Below are 27,935 nucleotides of genomic sequence, written 5' to 3' on the forward strand. Positions count from 1 at the left end.
AAACTTGAGTATTCAGACTCCCTGAGAATATAACTAGGAATCCCCAGAGGCTCTCAGAATCCAGTTGGCAAAACATCACCCTAGAAAACATCTGGAATGCAAACAGGTAGAAATCAAAACAGCGGTCAAACACAAATGCAAAATTAAAGCAAGGGCAGATGAATAATATGAATTGGCCAGGAATAGAGTCTAAGAATAAGTTTTAGAAATAACAAAGGTGCCTGACCAGGCAGTGGCACAGTGGATAGAACGTTGGACTGGGATGTGGAGGACCCAGGTTTGAGACCCCTGATGTCGCCAGCTTGAGCACAGGCTCATCTGCTTTGAGTAAAGTTCACCAGCTTGGACCCAAGGTCGCTGGCTTGAGCAAGGGGTCACTCGGTCTGCTGAAGGCCTGCCATCAAGGCTCATATGAGAAAGCAATCAATGAACAACTAAAGTGTCACAATGAAAAACTAATGATTGATGCTTCTCATCTCTCTCCGTTCCAGTCTGTCAGTCCCTATCTATCCCTCTCTCTCTGACTCTGTCTCTGTTAAAAAAAGAAAGAAAGAAAGAAAAGGAAATGACAAAAGTATGAGAGTTGAAGTTAACAAAGCCTGCTCCAAGTATTTACAAAGTTTTGGATCTGTTATTTCTCTATCATTGCCCATTGTCCTCTCCAACCAAGTTCCCTGAGATGAAGGAAAGCTTCCAGATATCTTTCCCCTGTTCCACTTCATAATTTTCACCTTTCCCCTAACTTCCCCCTTGCCTTGTTATACAGCTTTACAGCTTTCAACTCTCCTAAAGTTTTGGTGACTCTCCTCTAGGCAGCCATGTACAGCATACTGATTTCTAACTTCATCAAAACTCCAGAGCGTCTTAACTATTCTCATTTCAAAAGACTGAAACTCATTAACTCCCAACAAAATTATAGATGTCAAGTTACTATGCTTTCTGAAATTATATCCCCATAAAATGGTGATGTTAAATAGAAAAAATGTGACCTGACTGGTAGTGGCACAGTGGATAAAGCATCAACCCAGAACACTGAGGTCCCCATTTCAAAACCCGAAGGTTGCTGGCTTGAGTGCAGTCTTAAGGCATGTATGAAAAGCAATCAATGAACAACTAAACTAAAGCAACTACAAGGTGATGCTTATCTCTCTCCTCCTCATCTCTCTCCCTTACTGTCTCTCTCTAAAATCAATAAAATTAAGTATGTGTATATATATATATCTATACATACATATACATGTATATATGTGTATGTGTGTGTATATATAGATACACAAATATATATATATAGATAAGAATATATATATATAGATAAGAAAATATATAGCCTGACCAGGCGGTGGCGCAGTGGATAGAGCGTCGGACTGGGATGCAGAAGGACCCAGGTTCAGGACCCCGGGGTTGCCAGCTTGAGTGCAGGCTCATCTGGCTTGAGCAAAAAGCTCACTAGCACGGACCTAAGGTCGCTGGCTCGAGCGGGGGGTTACTCGGTCTGCTGAAGGCCCACGGTCAAGGCACATATGAGAAAGTAATCAATGAACAACAACTGTGTCGCAATGAAAAACTGATGATTGATGCTTCTCATCTCTCTCCGTTCCTGTCTATCCCTATATATTCCCTGTATCTGACTCTCTCTCTGTCCCTGTAAAAATATAAAAATTTAAATTGAAAAAAAAAGGAAGTAACTTTACTTTAAAAAAATATATATGATAAGTAAAAAGGTGTCACTTCTTGCAACCCTTTAATCCTTCCATTCCCTCAGAGATCCAATGAGTACAATTTCAAGGGCTACATCTTCCCTACTCTCCCATATTTACTCAGGCTTCTACCTATCAATCTCACAAAACAAAGCAATCAAGTCTCGAAACAGAGAGGCACTTCTGAGAATCAGGCACAATTAAGAGCCACTTCATTCCTCAGGAAGCAGTAGGAACTGAACCTGGGCTATAAAGGAAGCATCTCCCTTGAGCTTTCCAAGAGAGTGCCTCCCTCCCTTCCCCCACTACCTATGTCCTGAAACCCAGTGACACACACACATTCAACTCCCACACTTTATTGCCACAAAGGAAGAAGGAGGCAGACCAACACCACAGGCCACCCACCAGGGGTGTCCAGACTTCAGCACCTAGTACAACATGAGTACATAATAAATACAGGCAACATGGGATGGGTGGAGTAGGGGAAGATTCATACACAGGAAGGAGACTAGAGACCCTCTAGCCTTGGGAACTGAGGCATATACTGTACTGGCAGAGTCCACTTACACATGGAGAAGGTAGATGGGGGCTAGAATTCCATTCTGCAGATAGAAAGGGAGATGCTCCCTTACAAAGATGGGCAAGAGGAAAGAGCATGGGTAGGAAATTCCATTGTATATATTTGGAAGAAGAGCAGATTTCAACTTACATACATGGGAATGGAAGGGAAGGAAAACTTATTTTACGTATTAGCAGAACCTGATGTGGGAGAAAAGTGTCATTTTTGCAAATGGGAAGAATGCTTCTGGGATGCTCAGTTTACACAGGTCATTGTTCAGAGGCCATTCCGTTCCCAGGTCACAGGAGGGAGGGCCATATGCAAGAAAGAGAAAGGTCCTAGGACTACAGAACAAGAGAGGTATACCCCACAGGTACCAGCCCCTCCACTCCATCTTGCCCACAGCGAAGCCAATCCTCATCCACAGTGGCAATGACACGCAGCACTTCCCCACGCCGGAAGCTCAGCTGGTCAGGTCCTGCAGCAGTGTGGTCACAGAGAGCACGGACTGCCCTGTAGGAAGCCAGAGGGAGATGCTAGGTTGAAGTGAGGTGGGATGCCAGCTGCCCCTGGCCTCACCTTCCCACTGTGTGGAGCATCCCTTTGGTTCAGCTCATTGAACACTGACTGGGCTTGTGTGGACCATCTACCGACATGTGGATTCTCTGGAGCTCCAACCCTCTCCTTAGCTCCAACCCCACTCTTCAGCTACTTATTTGACATGATTTGTACTTTTCTGGTACTTCAAATTCAACATCCACAAACTAAACCCTGCACCTCTTGTGTCCCCTATACCAGGGTGTCTCAGTCCTCACATCCAATCAATCACCAAAACTGGCTTGGTGTTTTTTTATCTCCCACAATTCCATCTATCTTTCTCATCAACTCCACTGCCCTCACCCTAGTTTAAGCCTCTGTCCTCTCTCTGAACCACAGCATATAATCTAACTGGTATCCTTTAACATTTTATGACCTCCCTCCCCAACTCCATTCTCCACACAGGAGTCAGAGATCCTTCAAAAACACAAGCATATGCCTAACCAGGCGGTGGCACAGTGCAGTGGATAGAGCATCGGACTAGGATGCAGAGGAGCCAGGTTCAAAACCCCGAGGTCTCTGGCTTGAGCTCATCCAGCTTGAGTGCAGCGTCACTGGCCTGATCAAGGGGTCACTGCTCTGCTATAGCCTCCTGCCTTCCCGTCAAGGAACATATGTGAAAGCAATCAATGAACAACTAAAGAGCCACAACAAAGAATTGATGCTTCTCATCTGTCTCCCTTCCTGTCTGCCTGTCTCTATCTGTCCCTCTCTCAGTCTCTGTCAAAAAGAAAAAAAACACAAGCATATCATTCATTCTTCCCTCTTTAATGACTCCCACTACATCACAATGAGGTCTAGGCTCTATAACCAGCATACCAAAGCCTCTAGTCTCCCTGTCACTGCTGCCAGCATCCTCCATTCCAGCCACACAAGCAATCATGTACCCACAGTTCCTCACCACACTTGGGCCTCTCTGCCTTTGCATCCTCTTCTTTCTGACATATGCACATCCTACACCATCACTGAGCCTTCCCTGAGTTCCCATACCTGGGGAAGAAGCCTTGTCTACACGGCCCCAAAAAACTCAGTCTTCCTTTCCTGAAGTCTTTTCCACGCAGAATTTTAACTGTTCATTCGTTTACGCATTGGTATCTCCATTGGACTAAAAACTCCTTGAAGCCAGGGACTCCAATATGTTTACTTTGTATCCCTCCCACCCCCCCGCCAGCATAATGTCTGGCACATAGTAAGTACTTGAAAAATATTGCTGAATGAAGGAAAAATCAAGAAGCTTAATTCAGTGGACTGAGAAACCAAAGGAAGCCAGACCCCAAAGTAGAAGCAACCCATGGTGCCAAATTAGAAGACCCCACTAAAAGGAAGTACAACCCCTCAGGATATGCACATGGGCACATCTGGTGCATAATTACCATTAACTGGGAACCTCCTCTGTGCCAAATGCTTTTATAAAATTATGTTTAGCCTAACCAGGCAGTGGCACAGTGGATAGAGCACCAGCCTGGGATGCTGAGGACCCAAGTTTGAAACCCTGAAGTTGCTAGCTTGAGCATGATGGGATTGTAGATATGACCCCATGGTTGCTAGCTTGAGCCCACAGGTTGTTGGCTTGAGCCCAAAGTTGCTGGCTTAAGCAAGAGGTCACTGACTTGGTTGGAGCTCCCTGGTCAAGGCATATATGAGAAAGCAATCAATGAACAATAAGGTGCCACAACTGTGAGTTGATGCTTCTCACCAATCTCCCTTCCTGTCTGTCTGTCCCTGTCTATCCCTAAATATGTTTGGTCTTTATAATGATCATAATAAAGGTATAAATTATCCTCTTAACAGAGAAACTAACACTCAGAAAAATGAGTTCACACCAGTGACAGCAGAAATCTAATGCAAAGTAAGCACTGTCTGACTTTACAGCCCCAAGGCCTTTGAAACCACCTCCCCTGTGAAGACAGAAATGCACACACACGCACATAACATAACACACATGTACAACCAGTGCACCCTTTCCAATCCTGCTTACCTGTGTGTCTGCACCGTGCTGGGTGCTGAGGCCTCAAGTTCTTCAGGACAGGGAGTCTCAAGAGGTGCCACCCTCTTCACTAGAGCCAACACACTCACTGTAGGAGGCAGCCAGCTGGACGGTCTCCTGGAGGAAGGGACACGGTACAAAGGTCACCCACCTCCAGAAAAAAACAGGACTCTGGAGGGAGGAAACAGCTGGGGCCCTGCGTGTTTCAAAGACATCAGGAGTTGGTCACTGCTCAGGGCAGATGGCAGTTTGTTAGGGTGATTAAGCAGGTGACAACAAAGGTGTACAACACCGAAAGTCACTAAAGGGCTTATGTAACCAGTACACTCAGAGAGATCCAGAGGATCACTAGAAAGTGCCTGAAGCCATTTTAGAGCCACCAATGGTCAAACTCGAGAGCAAAACTCAGCCAATATTTTCTTTTTTTTTTTTTTCTTTTTTTTTTAAGATTTTATTTATTTATTATAGAGAGGGGAGAGAGAGAGAGAAGGGGGGAGGAACAGGAAGCATCAACTCCCATATGTGCCTTGACCAGGCAAGCCCAGGGTTTTGAACCGGCAACCTCAGTGTTTCCAGGTTGACGCTTTATCCACTGCGCCACCACAGGTCAGGCTATTTTCTTTTTTCTAAAGGGACATATAGCAAATATTTTTGATTTTGAGGGCCAAGAAGCAAGATGGAGAATATCATGTCGGTGCTTATATAACCATTAAGATGGAACCACTTAAGAATGTAACCATTTTTACTTCATGGCTGTAAAAAAAGACTGCCAACTTCTGACCTAAAGGATCACTCCAGTTTCAAATTGTGATTGTGGTGACTGGTGGCTCTAGGATGGGGTCAGGGGTCATGGAAGGGACTCGGTACCCCATTACCTGGACTTCAGAACTCCACTTTCAGTTTCTGTGAGGCCACCAGACACTCCAAACAGTCTCCCCAGCCACATGCCTCTGCCTGGTGTCACATCCTCTGTGGACAGCGATCTTTCCTGTGCTCCCTCAGCCGCAGTCCCGTGACGCCTGGATCCCCACCGAGGTCGGGAGAAGCCCTCCGTGCCCCCGGAGGCGTACACCCGGGAGGCCTGGGTCAGCTGTTCCCACCAGCTGCCTGGTTTGGGAGGGCTTGAGGGGGCTGAAGGGCCTGGAGGGGTCTCCCCAGAAGACCCTCGAAGGCTCTGGGCCAGCCGACCGCCCCAGTGCAGCACAGCTTGCACAGTCTGCTGCAGGGCTGGAGGCGAGCCTGGTGGGGCAGGAGCCTGAGATGGGCCCAGGGGCAGGTGGTGGTGGTGCTCAAAGAGCAGATCCAAGTGGAAGGTGAGCACCGACAGTGGCTGCAGCAGGAGCAGCAGCTCTGTGGACAAGGAGGGACAGCCACCCCGGGCCATGGAAAAGAATCCAGTGGGCAGATACAGGAGGGACAGCAGGCCTGGGAAAAAGCAGGCTAACGTCAGCCCCTTTCCTCAGCCTAGCCCCAGAGGACTCCCTGCATCTGCCCACCCATCAACAAACATCCCCCCGGGCTGCATTCTATGCCAAGTACTGGGCAGAGAATAGCATGGTGGGGAACAGGGCTGACACATTCCTGTCCACGTAGAAACAAAGGCTAGGAAGGGAGGCACATATAGAACAAGTGATTTAAAAAAAAATAAAAGAATTGAGTAACAGAGAGGAAGACCCGGCCATGGGAACAAAATGGTGGGAGAGGGTTAGCCTAATCTGAGGACACGGGTGAAATCTCACTGTAGAACCCAAAGGATGAATGAAAGTTAGTGAGGAGGAGCAGGAAAGCCTATTCTAGGTGGAAGAAAGAACCAGAAAGGAAGACGGTCAAAAGACCAGGGAAAGCACCAGACTTGGAGGCAGGGGATAAAGGCCGAGGCCAAACAATCAAGACCTTGAAGGTTATAGTGAGGGTTTGGGTCTTTCCCACTTTGGGCTATGGGGGTCCTTGAAAGTGCTTTAATCAGAAGAGTGGTAAAATCGGAGAGTGGATTAAGATCATTCTGACATCAGTGGGAACCAGCAGAACAGATCCCTTTCCCTCCCTCCCTCATAGCCTAGCAACCCCATTCTCTCCCATTTGAACCTCTGACCTGCATCTTCCTGGAGACTGGAAAACCACAGCTCCAACTGCTTGGTGCTGGGGAAGAAAAGAAGGAACAGAAAGAAGTTCAGGAACGTAGAGGGTTCCAGCCCCCTCTGGTAGAGGATGGGAGATGAAATTTGAATGGGAGAGGTCTTCTACTCTGGCAACATGAGGCATCACAACTGTGTCCCACCTGCAGTCCCCAAGCCATGGGAAGGGGTGCCAGAAAGAACGCCACTCACTTGAGGAGGCCCAGGATGAAGGCATGAAAGCGACTTCGGCTGCTGCTCAGTGGGGCCAGGCGGCTGACCTGGCTATACAGGGCTCCAAAGGACCGGGTGCTGGAGCCTAAAGACAATGGAGCTGTCAGCCAAGCCATAGCCTGCCCCCATCCCAGCTCCAGGCCCAGGCCCCACTCCCCGCCTTCACCTGGCTTCACTGATGCTTCTACCACGCTCCAGGGACTGCTCCTGCGCTGCCCAGTGATGAGGTCCTTCCGGAAAGGCTTCAGCCCGTCAGCCACCAGGGCATGGAGGGCAGGACAGAGGGTGGTCAGCACTAGGTGCCCCACATCTGGGCTCAGCCGGCTATCCCCTAACTGGGCCTAGAGGCAGCACAGTGGGCATGGGTCCAAAGATACCACCAGCGCCCTCCCTGAGAACTGTTCTGCACCGTTAGAGCTACATTCATCTCACCCCAGAACCTTCCCACAGACAACTTCACCTTCTGAACCAAGTTTCGGGCTGCCCCAAAGTGCAAGATGATTTTATCCACTGAGGCGCTGACAGCTATCAAGAGACCTGGAAAGGAACAGGGGAGGGAAGAAGCCTCAACCCCCCTGTCTCTCCCCAGCATATCCAAAAGACTAACGACTGGTTTACGCAATCTGACCCTGAGAATGGAGGGCCAAAATGAGGGGCAATTGATTCTGAAGCCAGGGTTAGGGTGTCCTTACCTTTCTTCTGCTCTTGCAGCTGGCCAGTCCCACTCTGGGCTTCTGCCATCCACAGTTGCTGGGCCCCGGGGACACCGGCAAAGGACCAGGAACTCCGAACTGGGGAAACGGAAGAAGAGCGCGGTGACACTTACCAAGGGTTATTCCAGGACTCCAAGCTTCTTCTGCACAGGCTATCTCCTGCGGGTCCACAGCGCCCCAGCCCTGAAGAATCTTGGGAGAGGGGATTAGGTAGACCACGGGGCAGCTCAACCCGGAGCCCCAAAGTGAAATCCTGCTCAGATTTCAGCACTGGCTACCCCTCTCTACCCACCTCTTCCCCGTTTCCATTCCCTTCCTCAGGGCCCAGCTCCCACCTCCTCGATCCCGGAAGTCCCGGTGAAGGGACAGCCGCGCTCACCTCCTGCCCGCCAGCTGTGGCCTATAGGACGCCAGATGACAAGGCGAGGGAAGGGAGGAGCACCCTGCGCCCACCCCAACCCTGGTCCCGCCCCAGGGACCGGAGAGCACGTGGGGAGCCCGGACCAATGGAAAGACAGACAAACGATAATGGAAAAGAGAGGGAGGGAGAGGAGACCTAGGACTGGGAGACTGGAAGGCGCCGGAAAAGGGAAACCCAGGTCCCATGCCAGGAAATCCGCAGAGGGCGGCCCCCACAGCCCATGTGAGTCTGGCCTGGTGAGGAAGACCTAACTAGGACCTCGTCAGCCAAGGGGGTCGTGGAGCTTCACCCTGCATGTTTCCCAAGCAAGGTGAGGGTCAAGTCAGAACTGCACTGGTCAGGGAATTCCATGGGGGGTGGGGGTAACCCAAGGTCCCTAATGATAGATTTGCTGGGATCCCCTTGAGTATGGAAGCTGGACAAGCCCGCGTCCAGTACGCGGGGAACTCTGCATAGAAACTGAGCCAGACTCCCCAGAACCAGTGAGCTTGTTAGGAATCGACCCCAGATTAAAGGGTGGAGCCAAACACTGTAACCCGGGAAAAACTAAAGCGGAGGTGTGCCCCGGACTTTGGAGTAGGCGGGGCGACCCGCCTGAGGCGTGGCCTGCGGGGGCGGCCCGGGTTGGTCTTACGTAGCCTGGGTGGAGGCGGTGGGCTCCTGGTCCAGCGAGGGGCCTTCTGCTGACGAGGTGGCTGTGACAGCGGGGGAGCGGGTACCTGGCGGGGTTGGGGAGCCGCGGCAGGGAAGGTACTACTTCTGGGAAAGAGCGGGGACAGCAGCAGTGCCAGTTCGGGGCTGGCCAGGCAGGACAGGGCCCCTCGAGCCGGAGGAGAATAGGCTCCCACGGGGGACAGGCGGACCGGCAGCAGTTGCTCCTCTGAGGGACTGGGCGCCCCCAGTAACCGCAGCCCCGCACCGGGCCAGCCAGCCAGAGGCGCCAGGAGCAGAGGCCCAGCTGTGCCCGCGCCCCCACCCTCCAACAGGGGGCGCCCGTCGGCCGAAAACCGTAAAACCAGGGACCGAGGGAGCAGGAGGGGACCGGCTGCAGGCAGGATTGGCGGGGCAGGTACGGAGGGAAAGAAAGACAGCGGGATGGGCAGCCAGGCAAGGAAGGGCGGGAGAAAGAGGGAGCAAAAAGTTAGTCCCGTAACCCAATGACCCACCCAGTTTCCCTTTCCCGGAGCGCTGCCTGGTAGAAGGGGACGGGAGAATGGGTGACACAGAAAGGGGGTAGGGGAACACAGGGGGACAGGATGTAAGCCTTGGAGGCTTGAGCAAGGCAGAAGCCCAGCCCTCCTTCCACTTTCTCCTGCGGCCTCTTACCCTCAAGGCCAGCCTGTGCGCCGGGGTCCTTCTGCTTCTTCGGGGATGGGGCCTTCTCTCCAGCCTCGGGGCTGACCGCTCTGCCCTCCTCGGGCTGCCCCTCCGCTATAGGCTGCAACCCAGGTCGGTTCTTCTTCCTCCGGGGAGGGACGGGTGGGGGTGGGGGTGGGGGCCGAGGCGGGACCAAAGCCCAGCCTGCTGGAGGGTCTCGGGGTGGGACTGGCGGGGGCGGGGCTCGGCTTCGGGACCGAAGTTCCTTGAAAGTGGTGACTTCCCGGGGAGCCGCTGAGGACCCTCCCAACGACCCAGTGGGGGGCTGTTCAGTGTCCGGCGAAAAGACTATAAGCCAGTCACTGCGGTCTTTCTTGGCCTGCGGCACGAGAGGCAGCCCCGGGCCCCGCTTGCGCTTCTGGGCCAGCTCATGGAAGGATGTGATTGTCCGGTGGGGCACCAGCTCCTCGCTGACGTCACTTCTCCATCCCCCATCACTTTTCCCTGCGTCTGTTTTCAAGCCAGAATCACTTATTCCTATGTTGGTTTTCCAAACAGACTTAGTATTCCCGTTGATTTTCCAGACAGAGTTATTGTTCTCAGTGATTTTCCAGCTAGCATCTGTTTTCTCTTTGTCAATTTTCCAAATAGGGTTGATTTTCCAACTGGGTTCGATTTTCCCAGCGTCGATCTTCTCGTCATCCGCCTCTGGGAGCTCATCCGCCTCTGGGAGCTCGGAAGTAGGAAGATCTTGCTCCCCACCCTCGTCCTCCCCTAGCTCTGGGTAAGGGATGTCCTGGCAGGTGGTCAGGTCGTTCCTGTTTGGGTCCAGACCAGGGCCGGATGGTAAGGAAGCTCCGGAGCAGGAATCAGGAGAACAGCAGAAGCTGTCTGGAGAGCAGGCGCCAGGGCCTGCAGAGGCCAGAGGGGAGCCCTGCTCCAGTGGGATGATGCTGGGCTGAGGATAGACGTCTTCATTGCCAGGGAGATCCCGAGAGTAGACTGAGATTGGGGACTCATCAGGGCTAAGATCTGAGCAGGAGCTGAGAGAAGAAGAGCAGCCAGGGTCCGAGGGAGAGGCAGCCCCTTCTTCCTCTTGTGCTGGGTCCTGCTGGGTTTCTAAGCCTGGCCCCTGCTCGGGGCAGCATCGGCAGGGCACGGCAGGGCTGTTAGAATTGGCATCTACCAGGGTCCCGCTGCAGGCGCCCCGGCTTTTCTTGCCCCCGGTATCCCCTGGGGGAAAGGATGTGCTCAAGGGCCCCTCCCATAGCTCAGGACGGCGGGACAAGTGCAGGCCCAGAGAGATATGCTGGAGATGGATGTGGTTGAGGTTGCAGAGTAAAGCCCTCTGAGGGGACAGCATAGTGCCAGCGGCAACGGGATGGCCTCTAAAGAATCAGGAAGACCGGGTCTCTCACATCCGCCTACCTGGCAACCGCAGATACTGACCTAGAAGACAGGGATGGTGAAACCCAGCCAGTGAGGGTGCGGGCCGCGGGAAGGACACTGAGGTGATTGACGGCAGGAGCAGGCCTGGGGAGGGGCCGGCTGCTTTAAGCAATATTCAAATGAGATGCAAATGACCATCCACAGGCCATTAGTTTCCTCTGCAGTGTTTGCAGGTGGAGTCGAATGTAACCCCCCAGGAAGAGGCCTGGGAGGGTCAGAGAATGAGGCTGCTTTCTGGGTCCCAGTAGAGATGATGCGGGGGCTTGAAAAATGCGCCCCAGAATGGACCCTGGGTCCTCTCTGCCGCAATCACTCCCAGAGTAAAGAGCTTGGGGAGGCCTTGCCCAGATGCTATGAAATGGGGGGGGGGGGGGGGGGGGAGAGGATGCATCTGGCTGCTTAATTGCAGAAAAGGGGCAGGCGTGGAGAGGAAAGATGGAGCAGCAGTCTAGCTGTCAGACCAGCCGGTACAGACCCCCACAGGGCTTCAGCTTTAATCTCTGCAGCACCTCCACCCTGCTGGAAACCCAGTGTTTCTGTCCATTTTCTCCGCACTTGTCTATCATCCAGCCACCACCCCACCCCTATTCATTTTTACTGCTCACTCTCCTACCCCACCCCGCATGCCTGATCCACTCATCCCATCCCCAGACCGAGACCTCCTCACCACGGTCCTACTGCAACCGCTCCAGGCGTTGGACTCCCCTGCGGCTCCCACAATCCAGGCAGACTGGAGGGGTGGGGAGCTAAGACTACCAGCCAGCGCTGCGCAGCCGCGCCTCTTCACGTATGGGCGTGGCATAACTCATACCCCGCCCCCAACACTTGACGTCTTGCGTGTCACCTACCTGGACGTCTCGCAGTTAATTTTTTAGAGGAAGGGAGAGAGAAACAGCAACTTGTTCTTTTATTCACGCCATCATTGGTTGATTCTTGTCTGCCCCCAGACCAGATGAAACCCGCAGGTCAAGACAATGATCCAACTGAGCTACCCCGCCAGGAACCCCTCTGGCACTTTTTGATATATCCTAGGCTTTCTGTCCTAAGGGATCCTGAAGCAAAGGCCCACAATCCTGACTTCCGTGCAATCACCCCTACACCCAAACCACTCAGGCCAGAGCTACACCCCTGACTGGTACGTGCAAGAATAGAACCACAAAGTTAGATAGTACAGCAGGTCCTGGAATATCATTTCATTCATTTTCTTATACTATTGAGAAAACCAATTCCAACAAGGTCCATTGTGTGGAGCTTGCATGTTCTTCCCTTGTCAGGGTTTCTCCCCACATCCCAAAGACATGCAGGTCAGGTGAATTGGTGTGTCTAAATTGCTTGAGTGGGTGTGGGTATGAGTGAGCCCTGCAATTGATTGGAACACCCTCCTGTCCACGGTTGGCTCCCACTTTTTTTTTTTTTTTTGTATTTTTCTGAAGCTGTAAACGGGGAGGCAGTCAGACTCCCGCATGCGCCCGACCAGGATCCACCCGGCACGCCCGCCAGGGGGCGATGCTCTGCCCATCTGGGGTGTCGCTCTGTCACGGCCAGAGCCACTCTAGCGCCTAGGGCAGAGACCAAGGAGCCATCCCCAGCGCCCGGGCCATCTTTTGCTCCAATGGAGCCTTGGCTGGGGGAGGAGTGGAGAAGCAGATGGGCTCTTCTCCTGTGTGCCCTGGCCGGGAATCGAACCCGGGACTCCCGCACGCCAGGCTGACGCTCTACCACTGAGCCAACAGGCTGGTTGGCTCCCACTTTAAGCTGCCGACAGGCTCCTGTCACCCACAACCCTTAACTAGAATAAGCAGGTTGGAAAATAATCTTACCTGTTTTCATTCATTCCTTAAATGTGTGTATAGCCCACATTTTTATTTGTTAATATTGGAAGTGTTTGGTATTGTTTTTGTGACCAGAAGTATGCCATAGGAGCTTAACTCATGTTTATATCAGTTAGCCTATGTCGCACTATTCAAGAACCTATGGATGACATGTAAGTGAGGATTTACTGTAATTTATTAAGAGCCTCCCCTCCCCACCATAGCAGTCTCTAGGTCACTTTTTCCGCTTGTAGATCTTATGTGCTAGCCTCAGGAAAATGGCTGGAGGCAGGGGCGAAGGGCACTGCTCGATGAGACCCAAAAGTTGACTGTATCTGTCTTCCTCATACTGCATAAACACAGCCTGCAGATTCAGCTCCTCATAGAGCGCCTTCACCCGGGCCACCTTCTCAGGCTCTTTCTGCCCATAATTCTCCTGGAAGGGAGTTGCAAGTAGGAAAACAGGCTTAACCTTCCCCCAGCACCTCCAGGTCCCCTCCACACCCTTCATCTACATATTGAACACCTCGATTCACCTGACTCCTGTCTCTGATTTCAGGTGTCTCTGTGTGTCTAAGATTGTCAAAGATCTTGAACTTTCCCCTCCCCAACCCAAATGCTCAGATATTGGCTTAGCCCTCAGCCTCCTTTACCCCAGGGTTTCTCAACTTTGGCACTATTGAAATTTGGAGCCAGAATCTTGTGCTGTATATATTGTAAGATGTCTGGCAGCATTTCTGGACTCTACCCACTAGAGATATGCCCGCAGCACATGCACACACACCAAGTTATGATAAAAAATGTCTGCTGCTATTGCCAAATGTCCCCTGGGGTACAAAACTGCCCCCACTTGAGAACCACTGCTCTATCCCTTTCTCAGCAGCTCAGGGATCCACAGCTCTCTCTTGGGCACCTGTAGGATCTGCCGCTGTTCCTGAGAGGCCCGTTGCAGACACTGAACCACCAGCCAGCTGCATTTGTTGTCCTGGATGTCAGTGCCAATCTTGCCCGTCACACTGGGGTCCCCAAAGAGGTCAAGATAATCGTCCTAGGCAAGAGGGCAGAAAGAGAAATGAAGAAGCTCCAAGGCAGGGAAGGAGGAAAGTTGGAATCTGTTTTCTGCCCAGTGCCTCATGCCTTCCTACCTGAACCTGAAAGAGCTCTCCCATCTCCAGCAGGATCTTCTTGGCAACAGCATGTTCCTTCTCCCCATCAATGCCCGCCTACAGTGAAAAGAGGATTAATAAGCCAAACACCAGAGATGCCTTCATCTTCCTGGCTGCTTCCTCCCATGAAGTGTTACCCAAGTGCAGCCCCAAAATGTTCTCTGCTCTCCTTTCAGACATCCCTGGTTTCCCTGATCTAGGAAGTCCTGATTGTTAGTGTTAGCTAGGCCTTCCTGCAAACAGAGATTAATCCATTCTGGAGGCCCTCAGACTCTCTCTTCTTTCATGAGGCTCAGTCCGAGAGTCATTGATCTTCCTTCATAATCTTTTTGCCATTTCCACCTTCTTTCAGAATGAAAAGGAAACTTGGAGAAGCAAGGTCAGGGTAGACAGTCAATCCCACTTACTGCTTGTAAATCCAGTCTTTTCAGCGTGAACCATCATTGCCCCACCACACCAACCATACTCAGATGGAGAATTTTTCATTTCTATGATAGGCCAACCACTTTCATATCACTTGCCCCATTTAATTTTTACAACAATCCTATGAAGTGGAGATTTTATCCTCATCTTACAGCTGAGCAAATATATTCAGAGAGAATATACATAACTTGCTCAATATCACACAGCCATTAAGTATGGGCACTAGACTGTCCAAAAGCCCAGGTTAGTGGGCAAAAGGGGATGGGGAGGCTCACTCACCATATACATGGCAGCAGCTACAGGAAGATAAAAGGAGTAGAAAGCTGTCTTATACTTGACAATAGATTTGTACCTGAGTAGGGGTAGAAGATAAACTCAGAATGGCAATGCCCACCTGGAGCCTTCCCTCACTATCCAGATGTAGTTCCCACTGTCCCTCACCTCTTTTCAGTAAATCTGCCAAGATCAACGTTGCCCTGCGGGGCTGTGATGAGGTCCAAGGTCTGTCCAATTTCAGTCTGATAGGAACTCTAAGGAGGAAGATGGCCCGTGAGATGACCTTTCTCCAGGACTGAGGAACCCTGAAATCCTGGGCCCCATATTACATACCAGTTAACAACTGGTCAGTCAAAAAGGCAGCAGGTGGCAGGGAAGGCCCCAAAACTCAAGGTCCATATTCACACATACGCCATCCTTTATCATTCTTTCTAGTCACACGGGGACAAAGAACTCTCCTTGCTATTACCACCACCCTTCTCAACTCCCTCACTTTCTTCCTCTTCCAGGCAAACCTAGGTCTCCTGTGCCCTGAAACCAACTAGATGAGAATGTCCTGTAGAGGCCAAGGGTACTGCCGGCAACCTCTGGGCACGGAGCCCTGGTCCGCAGCACACCTGCAGGAAGAGCTCGATCAGGTTCAGGTAATAGGGCTGCTCCCGGCAGTAGAACTTCAGCAGTTGGTAGATGCACGCTTCCAGAAGGAAACCATCATTGATGGCATCCAAACCTATGCCTGGCTGTCAGGGGAACAGAAAAGACAAGCAATCAGTCTCCAGCCTAGACTCACACCAGGAACCTGTCACTCTGAACACCTCAGTAGGCTCTATGTAACCACCTCCCTGCTGCCTGCTCCCATGCCCACTGCCACTTTCCCTCCCACTTTACCTTCCGATACCAGCAGATGTGTCCCCGCCGGGTCAAGGATGAATCCATAATGTCGTCTGACACCAGGAAGAAAGCTTGGAGCTAGGAGAAGGAAGAGTGGAGTAAGGACCCCCAGCATTCTTATTACTGTCCTTTCCACCAGCAACAGAGCTGCTTTTGAAAATCACTATGAGCTGAGAAGGAAGGTCAAGATGGGGAGACCTTGTTCTGTGCTGTTGGACTCTGACAAGTCATATGACTTCTTTGACTCAGGCTTCCCAGCTACAAAATGGGACTAAAACTCGTTTTCAGAATAAGAAACTACAACAGATCTCTGCCACCTCCAGACAAGCAGCCGTAAACGATCATGGGCATCAGGAAGATGATGAGACATCTTTACATACCGTATTCTTCTCTTAACAAAAACTTCAGTGAACACTTAAAGTAATTATTTCTTAATGCAACTTGACTTTGCATGCATGACTTCTGAAACAAAAGGCTGTTCCCATATTATCCCTGGGCACTCCGTTTACACACGCCACTGACCGGGAACAAAGCTCCACCTCAGAGAGCTCATTTGGGGGTGCAGGTATGATAGGACAGAACTGAAGTCTGACTCCTGGTAACTTGCACATGTGGATCTTAAACATCTTTAAACACTCTTACATATCAGCAAAGAGCTAACTCTTCCAAGTGCCAGCCTACTTGAAGGTACTTTACTGTAGTGGTTTTCCCACTAGACTGAACTCCTTGGAGGCAGGTTTGAAATTAGCCCTCTTGCCTGACCAGGCGATGGCGCAGTGGATGGAGCGTTGGACTGGGATGTGGAGGACCCAGGTTTGAGACCCCGAGGTCGCCAGCTTGAGCACGAGCTCATCTGGTTTGAGCAAAAGCTCCCCAGCTTGAACCCAAGGTCGCTGGCTCCAGCAAGGGGTTACTCAGTCTGCTGAAGGCCCGCAGTCAAGGCACTTATGAGAAAGCAATCAATGAACAACTAAGGTGTTACAACGCGCAATAAAAAACCAATGATTGATTCTTCTCATCTCTCTCCATTCCTATCTGTCTGTCCTTGTCTATCCCTCTCTCTGACTTACTCTCTCTCTGTAAAAAATAAATGAATAAATAAATAAATAAATAAAATTAGCCCTCTTAGCATTCCCAGAGCCTACCAGAGCACTGGACCCACAGTGGGTGTGTCATAAATTCTTGTATGATAAATAAATGAAAGGATGAAATGCCATAATGTTCCTCATGGTACTTCTTGCTTGCCATCAGGCTATACATATCCTGGTTCCTTAAAACAGCTTTCGGAGGCATGTCTTTTCTTGTTTATTAAGTGAGAGAAGGAGAGACAGAGAAACACTCCCGCATGCATTCCAACCGGGATCCACTTGGCAAGCGCTGTCTGGGCCAATGCTCAAATCAACCAAGCTGTCCTCGGTGCCCAGGGCCAACACTCGAACCAATCAAGCCACTGGCTGCAAGAGGGAGAGAGAAGGGGTAGAAAGACGGGAAGAGAAGCAGATGGTCACTTCTCATGGGTGCCTTGACCAAGGATTGAACCTGGGTCTTCCTCACATCCAGCCAACACTCTATCCACTGAGCCAACGAGCCAGGGCCTCAAGGCATGGTTTTAAAATCTTCACCTCATCCTGATCTGTATGTGTGCTCTACTGAATCTGTATTGCTCGGAGGAAGCACCCAACGCTGCCCACCAGCTTCAACTTAAGTGTAGGCAGTGCAAAAACAGCCGTGGCAATCACCGCTCTTGTTCCAAGCCAACTCCTCGAGGAGGCACCAGTGTGCACATTTACCTCTGAACTCACCCGGTGGTGAGGTCTGGGCTTTCCACATTGAAGGCACATATTTTATTTACACACTGTTTAGTAAGAGTGGCATGGTTACCCAGAAACCACTGGTCTGCTGCCTCTCCCAAAAGTGATTGCAAGGGTCACCTGGTTTTAAGCATTACCACTCAACTGGATTGTCTCTGAAAGACATTTCTTTACACTGTGGCCTCCCTCAGTCTCCTCTGCCCACTGCCCAGCAATGATTCTGACCCAACTGCGCTTTCCAGTTTTTAGACTTTAGAAAATACCAGTTCCAGAGCTCTACCCCAGATCAAGTAAATGTGAACTCTGTAAGGTGGTGCCTCAGCACTGGGTGGTGGTTTCTCAGTAGTCTTCCCAGGTATGTGCTGGAGTGGTAAGTAATGGGAAGCATGTACCACATTACCCATACAGCGTTCTTGGCAAATGTTTAGTCTGGTTGTAATCATGAAGAAATAATCAGACAGCCTGACCTGTGGTGGCGCAGTGGATAAAGCATCGACCTGGAAATGCTGAGGTCACCGGTTCGAAACCCTGGGCTTGCCTGGTCAAGGCACATATGGGAGTTGATGCTTCCTGCTCCTCCCCCCTTCTCTCTCTCTCCTCTCTCTCCTTCTGTCTCTCTCTCTCTCCCTCTCTCTGTCCTCTCTAAAAATGAATAAATAAATAATTTTAAAAATAATAATAAAAATAAAATAAATGAAAACTTAAATGTCAATATTAAAAAAAAAGAAAGAATCAGACAAATACAGACTGGATTCTGAGCCACTCTACAAAACACCTGTCCTGGACTTTTTTTTTTTTTTTTTTTTAACATTTTATTTTGTTTTTATTTTATTTATTCATTTTAGAGAGGAGAGAGAGAGAGGAGAGAGAGAGACAGGGGGGAGGAGCTGGAGGCATCAACTCCCATATGTGCCTTGACCAGGCAAGCCCAGGGTTTCAAACCGGCGACCTCAGCATTTCCAGGTTGACGCTTTATCCACTGTGCCACCACACAGGTCAGGCTGTCCTGGACTTTTAAACAAAGTAGTTATGATGGAGAGACTATTCTAGATTTAAGACTGAAGAAGGCCCTGGCTGGTTAGCTCAGTGGCAGAGCATGGGCCTAGCGTGTGGGAGTCCCGGGTTCGATTCCCGGCCAGGGCACACAGGAGAAGCGCCCATCTGCTTCTCCACCCCTCCCCCTCTCCTTCCTCTCTGTCTCTCTCTTCCCCTCCCGCAGCCAAGGCTCCATTGGAGCAAAGTTGGCCCCGGGCGCAGAGGATGGCTCTGTGGCCTCTGCCTCAGGCACTAGAATGGCTCTGATTGCGGCAGAGCATCACCCCCTGGTGGGCATGCTGGGTGGATCCCGGTCGGGTGCATGCAGGAGTCTGTCTGACTGCCTCCCGTTTCCGACTTCAGAGAAATGAAGGGAAAAAAAAAAAAAAAAAAAAAAGACTGAAGAAAAACTACCAAATACAATGCATCTTGACTGGATCCTGGATGTTAAAAAAACTACCTATATATTTTGGGGAGCATTAGGAATATTTAAATATGGACTATACATTAGATATATTATTACATAATATATAATTAATATTAATAATATTAATATATTACTATATTATATAATATAATATACTGTAACATTATTATATCAGTGTTAAATTAAATATCTTGGATGTTGTTATGTTCTGAATGTATCCAAAATTTTTTTTTAGTGAGAGACAGAGAGAGGGATAGATAGGGACAGACAGACAGGAAGGGAGAGAGATGAGAAGCATCAATTGTTCATTGCAGCACCTTAGTTGTTCATTAATTGCTTTCTCATATGTGCCTTGACTGGGGGGCTAAAACACAGTGAGTGACCCCTTGCTCAAGCCAGCGACCTTGGGGTTTCTAACCTGGGTCCTTTGTGTCCCAATATGATGCTCTATCCACTGCGCCACCACCTGGTCACACTCCCCAAAAATTCTTATGTTGAAATTTTAACCCTCAAAGATGATGGTATTAGAAGGTCAGGCCTTGGCCCTGGCTGGTGGCACAGTGAATCGAGTGTCGGCCCAGCATGTGGACATCTCAGGTTTGAACCCCAGTCAGGGCACATAGGAGAAGCAACCATCTGCTTCTCTCCCCCTTCCTCTCCCTTCAGTCCTTCTTACCCTTCCCCAGCAAGTGGCTTGGTTAATTCACGGTGCCCTGGGCATTGAGGATAGGTAGTTGGTCCAGCATCAGCCTCAGGTGCTAAAAACAGCTCGGTTGATTCCAGCATCAGCCCTAGACAGGGTTGCCAGGTGGATCCCAGTCAATAGTATGCAGAAGTCTGTCTATCTCCCCTCCTCCCGCTTAAAAAAAAAAGGAGACTTTGGAAGGTAACTAGGTAATGAGAATGGAGCCCTAAAGTATAGGATTAGTGCCCCTATAAGGGAGACCCCCATGGAGCTCCCTAATCACATCCACCACATGAAACTATAGCAAGAATGGGCCAACTATAAACCAAGAAGCAGGCCTTCACCCCACCGTGGTGGTGCCTTGATCTTCCCAGCCTCCAGAACTCTGAGGAATAAATTTCTGTTATTTCTAAACTACCCAGTTTTTGATATTGTTGAAGCAGCCTAAACAGAGTAAGGCAAGTTTGATAATGGTATTGTAGTGATATAGGCAAATGTCCGTCCTTGTTTTTAGGCATAAACGCTAAAGTAGAAAAATAAAGAGGCTGAAGGAGATAAGGTAGAATTAGAAAGAAGACATAAGCAGAAATTATAACTAAAGTCACCCAAGCAAAAACAATGGTGGATAGCTCAAATGGCATCTTGGAGAAGTGATAGCATTTCAATTGTGTTTTTTTTTTTTTTTTTCCTCTTTTTTTTTTTGCTATTTTCTGAAGCTGGAAACAGGGAGAGACAGTCAGACAGACTCCCGCATGCGCCCGACCGGGATCCACCCGGCACGCCCACCAGGGGCGATGCTCTGCCCACCATGGGGCGATGCTCTGCCCATCCTGGGCGTCGCCATGTTGCGACCAGAGCCACTCTAGCGCCTGGGGCAGAGGCCAAGGAGCCATCCCCAGCGCCCGGGCCATCTTTGCTCCAATGGAGCCTTGGCTGCGGGAGGGGAAGAGAGAGACAGAGAGGAAGGTGTGGCGGAGGGGTGGAGAAGCAAATGGGCGCTTCTCCCGTGTGCCCTGGCCGGGAATCGAACCCGGGTCCTCCGCACGCCAGGCCGACGCTCTACCGCTGAGCCAACCAGCCAGGGCCGTGTTTTTTTTGTTTTGTTTTGTTTTGTGTTTTGTTTTGTTTTTGTATTTTTCTGAAGCTGGAAACAGGGAGAGATAGTCAGATAGACTCCCACATGCACCCGACCGGGATCCACCCGGCACGCCCACCAGGGGTGATGCTCTGCCCACCAGGAGGCGATGCTCTGCCCCTCCGGGGGGGTCACTCCGCCGCAACCAGAGCCACTCTAGCGCCTGGGGCAGAGGCCAAGGAGCCATCCCCAGCGCCCGGGCCATCTTTGCTCCAATGGAGCCTTGGCTGCGGGAGGGGAAGAGAGAGACAGAGAGGAAGGAGGGGGGTGGGGTGGAGAAGCAAATGGGCACTTCTCCTTATGTGCCCTGGCCGGGAATCAAACCCGGGTCCCCCGCACGCCAGGCCGACGCTCTACCGCTGAGCCAACTGGCCAGGGCCTCAATCGTGTTTTTAAAAAAACATTCCCGGAGCCTGGCTAAGTAGCTCAGTGAGTTAAAGTATCATCTTGATACACCAAGGTTGTATATTCAATTCCAGGTCAAGGCACATACAAGAATCAACCAATGAATGCATAAATAAGTCGAACAACAAATTGATGTTCCTCTCTCTCTAAAATCAATAACTATAAAATCATTTTTAAAAAACCACACCTAGGCCCTGGCCTCCTGCATCAGTGGATAGATCACTGGCCCGACATACAGACATCCCAGATTGGATTCCCGGCCAGGGCACACAGGAAAAGCAACCATCTGTTGCTCTTCCCCTCCCTCTCCCCCTTCTCTCTCTGTTCCCCTCTCAGAGCCCATGGCTTGATTGGTTCAAGCTTCAGACCGGGCCCTGAGGATAGCTCGGCTGATTCGAGCATTGCCCCCCAGACAGAGGTTGCCGGGTGGATCCCGGTCAGGGAGTATCTGGAAGTCTATCTCCCCTCCTTTAACTTAAAAAAATAAAAATAAAAATCACATCTAGGTGCAGCTAGGGTTAATACCAACTGATTCTACAGGTGAGCTGCTGGCCCTCAAGTTATGACCCCACAGCTCTGCTACTCTTCTCTGCTCTGATTCTCCTGCCCTTCCTTCCTTACCCGTTTCCTCCAATTTTATGGGCTCCTCAGACCCTCCTGACCCCTACAGGGACACCCATCACCCAGGGCCTTGTCCTTTAATAATGCCATTGCCCTTGGAGGCAAATCCCCATTCTCCAGCCTTATAGCCCAGGCTCCGGACTGGAATTTCAACACCCGCAGGACAGACAGCTCCACATGCTCTGCTGGTACCAAGAATGCAATGTGGCTGATTCTGAGCTCACCATTCCTACCCTGAGCCAGCTGCTCCTTTCCTCGGGCCAGGAGCCTCAGCATCACCCGTCATCTACCAAGTCCTGAGTGTCTTCCTTTTTTTTTTTTTTTTACAGAGGCAGAGATAGACAGGGACAGACAGACAGGAACGGAGAGAGATGAAAAGCATCAATCATCAGTTTCTCGTTGCGTGTTGCGACTTCTTAGTTGTTCATTGATTGCTTTCTCACATGTGCCTTGACCGTGGGCCTTCAGCAGACTGAGTAACCCCTTGCTGGAGCCAGCGACCTTGGGTCTAAGCTGGTGAGCTCTTTGCTCAAGCCAGATGAGCCCGCGCTCAAGCTGGCGACCTCGGGGTCTCGAACCTGGGTCCTTCCGCATCCCAGTCCGACGCTCTATCCACTGCGCCACCACCTGGTCAGGCCTGAGTGTCTTCCTTTTTGGCCTCATTGCACCCATCCCAGTATCCTGTCCCCCTGTCACTGATGAAACCTTTAGGCCAGGCCTGAAACCATACACCTTCAAGGACCAAGTGAGCTGGGCACAGGAGACAAGGAACATAGGCAGTGCAGCAAAGCAGAGAGTCAGACCCACACAAGAAAGCCCATGCCCTGTCTTGGGCAAGTGACCTCAATTAAACTTTGCCCAGCTGTTCCAGATCTAGCAATTTTCCAAGTGATGCTAGAAATTTGTGTTTTTCCATTTCTTTTTTTTTTTTTACAGAGAGAGGGATAGACAGGGACAGACAGGAACGGAGAGAGATGAGAAGCATCAATCATCAGTTTTTCATTGCAGCTCCTAGTTGTTCATTGATTGCTTTCTCATATGTGCCTTGACCGCGGGCCTTCAGCAGACCAAGTAATCCCTTGCTCAAGCCAGTGACCTTGGGTCCAAGCTGGTGAGCTTTTGCTCAAACCAGATGAGCCTGCGCTCAAGCTGGTGACCTCGGGGTCTCAAACCTGGGTCTTCCCCATCCCAGTCCGATGCTCTATCCACTGCACCACCACCTGGGCAGGCTAAATTTGTGTTTTTATGTGAAACCTCCTCTGTTAAATTTAGGACACTTAATTTTAAAAGATTTTCAAAACTATCAGGGAATGACAGTTTTCAATCTCTGCTTTAGAATAATCTGGAAGAACTGTGTCACTTTACTCAGAGAGTTAATACCTTCACACCCAGTTCTAAGGCCCTGGCCAACAGGTAGTCTACAGATAAAATATGTCCCTGCTGGGAGAAGAGGTCCCCACATTTGTTAACCTATGGAGTAATTTACTTTCTAAATTCAGCTGTAGCACACTAAAGACACAGAAACACAAATAATCAAGAAATGAGATTCAGCCTGACCAGGCGGTGGCGCAGTGGATAGAACGTCAGACTAGGATGCCGAGGACCCAGGTTCGAGACCCCAGGATAGCCAGCTTGAGCATGGGCTCATCCGGCTTGAGCAAAAAGCTCACTAGCATGGACCCAAGGTTACTGGCTCGAGCGAGGGGTTACTCAGTCTGCTAAAGGCCCGCAGTCATGGCACATATGAGAAAACAATCAATGAACAACTACGGTGTCGCAACGAAAAACTGATAATTGATGCTTCTCATCTCTCTCCATTCCTGTCTGTCTGTCCCTATGTATCCCTCTATCTGACTCTCTCTCTGTCCCTGTAAAAAAATAAAATAAAATAAAATAAGAAAGAAAAAGAAATGAGATTCAGGTCCATCCTTCCCAACCAAGGCACCACCCCCTTCCCCCCCCCCCCAAACCTCTCCTGCCCTTCCCCCATCCTCTCACCAGTTCCACACACCAGCCCACAGTCATGGCCCGCTGGAGACTGTCAGCATCCTGCTTTCTTGGTTCCACCAGATCCTGGAATGTTACAAGCACTGTCATACCGCGCTGGTACTTGCCTCCAATGACATTGTACTCCAAGACCTGGGGGGCAGCCAGAGGGACAGGGTATCAGTGTTCACAGAGCAGCTATGAGTTTTCTTTCTTGCCCTCTACCTCCATCCACAACTTAACTGTAAAATCCTCCCTAACCTGGACTCCTCCTCCAGGGAGCCTCTGAAATGGCTACTCTCTGATTATTTTCCCCAAGTCCTGGAACACAGAAGAGTTCCCTAGTCCTCAGGCTCTCTGCATTGTATTCCTCAGTACATTTAATAGTGCAGGAAAAACTCTGTTCATGCTACAGGAATGGCTGGCATACTCAGGTCTCTTTCTCAGGTTCCAGCCCCAGCCCCACCTCCCCTAGACTTCCTCTTTCAGCCACTTTCTCCTACCCACAGTTCAACCTATCTGCAAATGAAAAGCCTCTCACTGTATTGAAGAAAAGCTCCACCCTCCTCAAAGTTGGTCAGAGGAGAGCTTAGAGAGGACCCAGGTTGGGGAATCCATCCCCCACTCCTCCAATTGTATCTCCTCCTGTTCATAATGACTTCTGCTGCCCTGCTGACAACCAGATCTAATTCACTGGAAAGACTTCCCTTTTAATCTCCATCCCAATGTAGACAAACCCTCTCCTTTTCCATGGTTCCCCTCAGACAAATGAGACAGCATTTATAAAAGAATTACTAAGCCCTGGTGGGTTGGCTCAGTGGTAGAGAACATCAGCTCAGCATGTGGATGTACAAGGTTCAATTCCCAGTCAGGGCACCCAGGAGAAATGCCCATCTGCTTCTCCACCCCTCCCCCTCTCACTTTTCTCTCTCTCTCTCTTTCTCTCTCTCTCTCTCTCTCTCTCTGTCCCTTCCCCTCCTGCAGCCATGGCTCTATTGGAGTGAGTTGGCCCTGGGTGCTAAGGATGGCTCCATGGCCTCCACCTCAGGTGCTAAGAACTCGGTTGCTGAGCAACAGAGCAGCACCCCAGATGGGCAGAGTACCACGCTGTACCATGGGCTTGCTAGGTGGATCCCAGTCAGGGCGCATGCAGGAGTCTGTCTCTGCCTCCCCTCCTCTCATTGAATTAAAATATCTATATGTATCTATACATATAGATACATATAGATACATAGACATAGATATAGATACTCCAAAAGAATTAGGCAACTTAAGTATCCCAGCCATAGTTCTATCCAGAACAAAGGTATCTGAGGATAGACTAGCTTCCCTCAGGGCCACCTCAGACTGCCTTCCTCACTGATCCCTGCCAAGAACATAGCACCTTATGATTTCTGGACACCTAAATAACTTTCTTTCCCAACAAAATAAAAAGACCAACCAAGTTCAAAGCTTTCTTTAATTAATTAATTAATTAATTAAATGCTTTTTTAAAAAGCCTTCGCCCTCACAGGCCCACCAGAACCACAAGGTGGAATTGATGGGCTGAGGAAGTATATCTGTCCAGGCACAGTCCTCCAGAGCTAACCTGGAGTTACTTTGGTAAAAGCCTGCCCCCAAAACCATGGCACCAATGCTGAATCCCACACATATACATAGTGAACAAAGATTCACTCCCTCAAGTCACAAATCCCTCACCTCCTTGAGCCGGGCAATAGCATCTCCTATCTCTGGGTGCTCCATGCCATCCTCAGTCAGCACCTTAACAATCTGGGAGAAGTGCTGAATGAAATCTTGTATTTTTTGGTCATAAACATCCAATTTCTGGTCTCCGTTCATTCTGAGGGAGGAGTAAAGTACTCTAAGGAAAGGGAGGACAAGTCAGAAACCTGATCAGAGTTCCCCTCCCCAAGGCCCCTCACCCCTACCACACTCACCGAGGCTCCTCTGTCCATGCTTGGCACCAGCAGCGGGCACTGTGCCATGCTCTCAGGACTAAGCCCCTGTGCACCAAGGAGGGCCGCAGTAGGGGACCCAGCCACCTCTCCCGGGGCACCCAGCAGGGGGCTGGTAGCAAGAAGACCCCCATAGACCTCAGGCAGCGGGACAAGGGCATCATGGAGGGAGGGACTGGCAGAGGGAGGAGGCGCCAAGCACTCCCTGCAGGAGCAAGCACCAAAGGCAGATGCATGGTGTCAGCTCTCCAGGTCACCCTTACGACCCCCCAACTTTTTACCACCAGGCCCTAATCCCGTCCTATTCTGAACAGAGCTTGGCATTTACAAAAAAAAAAAAGGAAATGCAAGAAACAAAAAGTACAGCTGGATGACTGACGCTCAACTGATCACACTTTAAAATAAGATAGCAAGCCTGACCTGTGGTGGCGCAGTGGGTAAAGTGTCAAACTGGAAATGTTGAGGTCGCTGGTTCGAAACCCTGGGCTTGCCTGGTCAAGGCACATATGGGAGTTGATGCTTCCAGCTCCTCCCCCCTCCTCTCTCTCTCCCCCCCCCCTCCCTCTCCTCTCTAAAATGAATAAATAAAAAAAATAAAAAATAAAATAAATAAAATAAAATAAGATAGCAAGAACTTAATGAAATTCTAAAGAACTTAATGCTACCTAACTTTATCCTCCATCAACACCTTCTCCAAGGACCCTCTGGAATTGTTACTCTCTTGACTTCTTCCCCCAAATCCTGGAGTACAGCTAAAAGGATCCAGAGTCAAGTTCCTCAGGACTAGGGGCTGTGAACCCTTAAATCACCCTATCTCACAGAAGTCAAGCTGAGGTGCTAGGAGGTAGACAAATATATAGGCAGTGGTAGCACCAAATCTAGAACCCAGACTCCCTTAGTAGGCGGGGAGAGGAGTGTGGAGGCTCTGAGACGTCCCAAGGAGAGGAGCCGAAAACTCTGGGTGCTACGGCCAAGAGGTCTGGGGCTCTGAGACTGGGTGTCCCGAGCCCTACAGGGAGTGCAGGGCAGGCGGAGACAGCCTCGGAACAACACTGGGCTAGTACGGAGGGTTCTCAGTAAAAAAGCAAACCTGGTTCGGGAATATTGGGGGATGCTAGGAAAGTACACGACTGAGCTAAGGAGTTTCCGCACATCCGGAGGAACAGCCAGTCGAGTCTACCCACCCCCAAAACCCGGGAACTCCGACGCAAAAGACCAGGCCTCCCGTGCCTCAAAGTATCGCTCCAGAGGTAAAGCCGAGTCTCTACCCCTGCCTCCGGTCCCAGGCCACAACCATTCTCACCTGTTTCTGGTGGGACCTAGTTCAGGATCGTTGGCGGGGTATTCCTTAAAGTTGTACCCCCTCCGCGCTCAGCTCTCTGGGTTTAGTAGTTCTCGATCTTCTTTCACTATGGACAGAAACGCCTCATTCGACTCCAATTCCCGGCTTACTGCGGGAGGGACTGAAACAACGCGATCTATCACGAGCTGGCTGGGCGAGACCGAGTCGCACTGATTGGCTGCTTCCCCTCGTATGAGCATGGGGCCTGTATCAGAGAGCCAATGGAGCAAAGCCTAAATAGAGAGGGAGTGGGAGGAGGGTGTGGTCGCACTGAATGGGGTAGAGTAGAGCCACCTGTTGCTTACGTGGAGCAAGCTGGGAATGCCCTCCAGTCTGGTTCCTAGTGGTCACTTTTACTACACACTTCAGCTTTCATTATCTTCCTGTGCAGCTGATTAGCATGTTAGTACAAACCCAGCAGACCAGTTTTGTCATTTATTGGTTCGCTAACTTGAACAAATCATTTAACTCTGATCCTCTGTTAACTTTCTTAAAACTGGCCTTCCTCATCTGCTATCGAGGGTAATACCAGGAGGTAATGTATATAAAGTGCTTTAAGTGCTGAAAAAGCCTGACCTGTGGTGGCGCAGGGGATAAAGTGTCAACCTGGAATGCCAAGGTTGCCAGTTCGAAACTCTAGCTTGCTTAGTCAAGGCACATAATGGGAGTTGATACTTCCTGCTCCTCCGCCCTTATCTCTCTCTCTCTCTCTCTTTCTTTCTCTCTAAAAAACTGAATAAGTAAAAAATAATTTAAAATAAAAGCTGGAAAATAAAATAAGAGTCAGAGCAGAAGCTAGAAGCCTTAGCCCTACAAACACACAGCTTAGCCCACCATGACTTGACCCGTTGACTCTCTCTTCATTAATTCTTCCAAAT

The 27,935-nt window shown here is 50.2% G+C and overlaps 2 protein-coding genes and 1 long non-coding RNA gene across 9 annotated transcripts; 1 reads left to right on the forward strand and 2 right to left on the reverse strand.

The window, feature by feature from the left end:
* Positions 1 to 2,037: 2,037 nt before the first annotated feature.
* Positions 2,038 to 11,839, reverse strand: RUSC1 (RUN and SH3 domain containing 1). 2 transcript variants are annotated; one of them, XM_066362240.1, is made up of 11 exons: positions 11,756 to 11,839; positions 9,649 to 11,088; positions 8,957 to 9,367; positions 7,881 to 7,979; positions 7,649 to 7,725; positions 7,355 to 7,529; positions 7,168 to 7,273; positions 6,933 to 6,979; positions 5,716 to 6,265; positions 4,832 to 4,957; positions 2,038 to 2,769 (listed from the first exon to the last, which is right to left on the reverse strand). In XM_066362240.1, the coding sequence occupies exons 2-11, from the start codon at positions 11,000 to 11,002 to the stop codon at positions 2,601 to 2,603; spliced, it is 3,114 nt and encodes a 1,037-aa protein (XP_066218337.1). In that variant the 5' UTR covers positions 11,003 to 11,088; positions 11,756 to 11,839; the 3' UTR covers positions 2,038 to 2,600. The 2 variants fall into 2 exon arrangements, with proteins under 2 accessions (XP_066218337.1, XP_066218338.1); XM_066362241.1 differs by lacking the exon at positions 8,957 to 9,367.
* LOC136391001 (uncharacterized) lies at positions 8,293 to 15,387 on the forward strand. 4 transcript variants are annotated; one of them, XR_010748803.1, is made up of 3 exons: positions 8,293 to 8,632; positions 10,291 to 10,423; positions 12,136 to 12,430. It is a non-coding gene; the product is annotated as an uncharacterized lncRNA (long non-coding RNA). The 4 variants fall into 4 exon arrangements; XR_010748802.1 differs by lacking the exon at positions 12,136 to 12,430 and adding an exon at positions 11,740 to 11,824; XR_010748801.1 differs by lacking the exon at positions 12,136 to 12,430 and adding an exon at positions 15,274 to 15,387 and having other exon boundaries at positions 8,294 to 8,632.
* Positions 13,078 to 27,184, reverse strand: FDPS (farnesyl diphosphate synthase). 3 transcript variants are annotated; one of them, XM_066362246.1, is made up of 11 exons: positions 27,019 to 27,184; positions 25,698 to 25,920; positions 25,459 to 25,621; positions 23,773 to 23,913; positions 15,653 to 15,733; positions 15,382 to 15,504; positions 14,930 to 15,018; positions 14,768 to 14,840; positions 14,045 to 14,122; positions 13,813 to 13,947; positions 13,078 to 13,335 (listed from the first exon to the last, which is right to left on the reverse strand). In XM_066362246.1, exons 2-11 carry the CDS (start codon positions 25,877 to 25,879, stop codon positions 13,135 to 13,137), a joined length of 1,266 nt encoding a protein of 421 aa, XP_066218343.1. In that variant the 5' UTR covers positions 25,880 to 25,920; positions 27,019 to 27,184; the 3' UTR covers positions 13,078 to 13,134. The 3 variants fall into 3 exon arrangements, with proteins under 3 accessions (XP_066218343.1, XP_066218346.1, XP_066218345.1); XM_066362249.1 differs by lacking the exon at positions 25,698 to 25,920 and having other exon boundaries at positions 25,459 to 25,600; positions 27,019 to 27,182; XM_066362248.1 differs by lacking the exon at positions 25,698 to 25,920 and having other exon boundaries at positions 27,019 to 27,182.
* Positions 27,185 to 27,935: the final 751 nt, after the last annotated feature.

This window comes from Saccopteryx leptura, chromosome 2 (assembly GCF_036850995.1).
Source record: "Saccopteryx leptura isolate mSacLep1 chromosome 2, mSacLep1_pri_phased_curated, whole genome shotgun sequence".
In the NCBI taxonomy this organism is placed as follows: domain Eukaryota; kingdom Metazoa; phylum Chordata; class Mammalia; order Chiroptera; family Emballonuridae; genus Saccopteryx; species Saccopteryx leptura.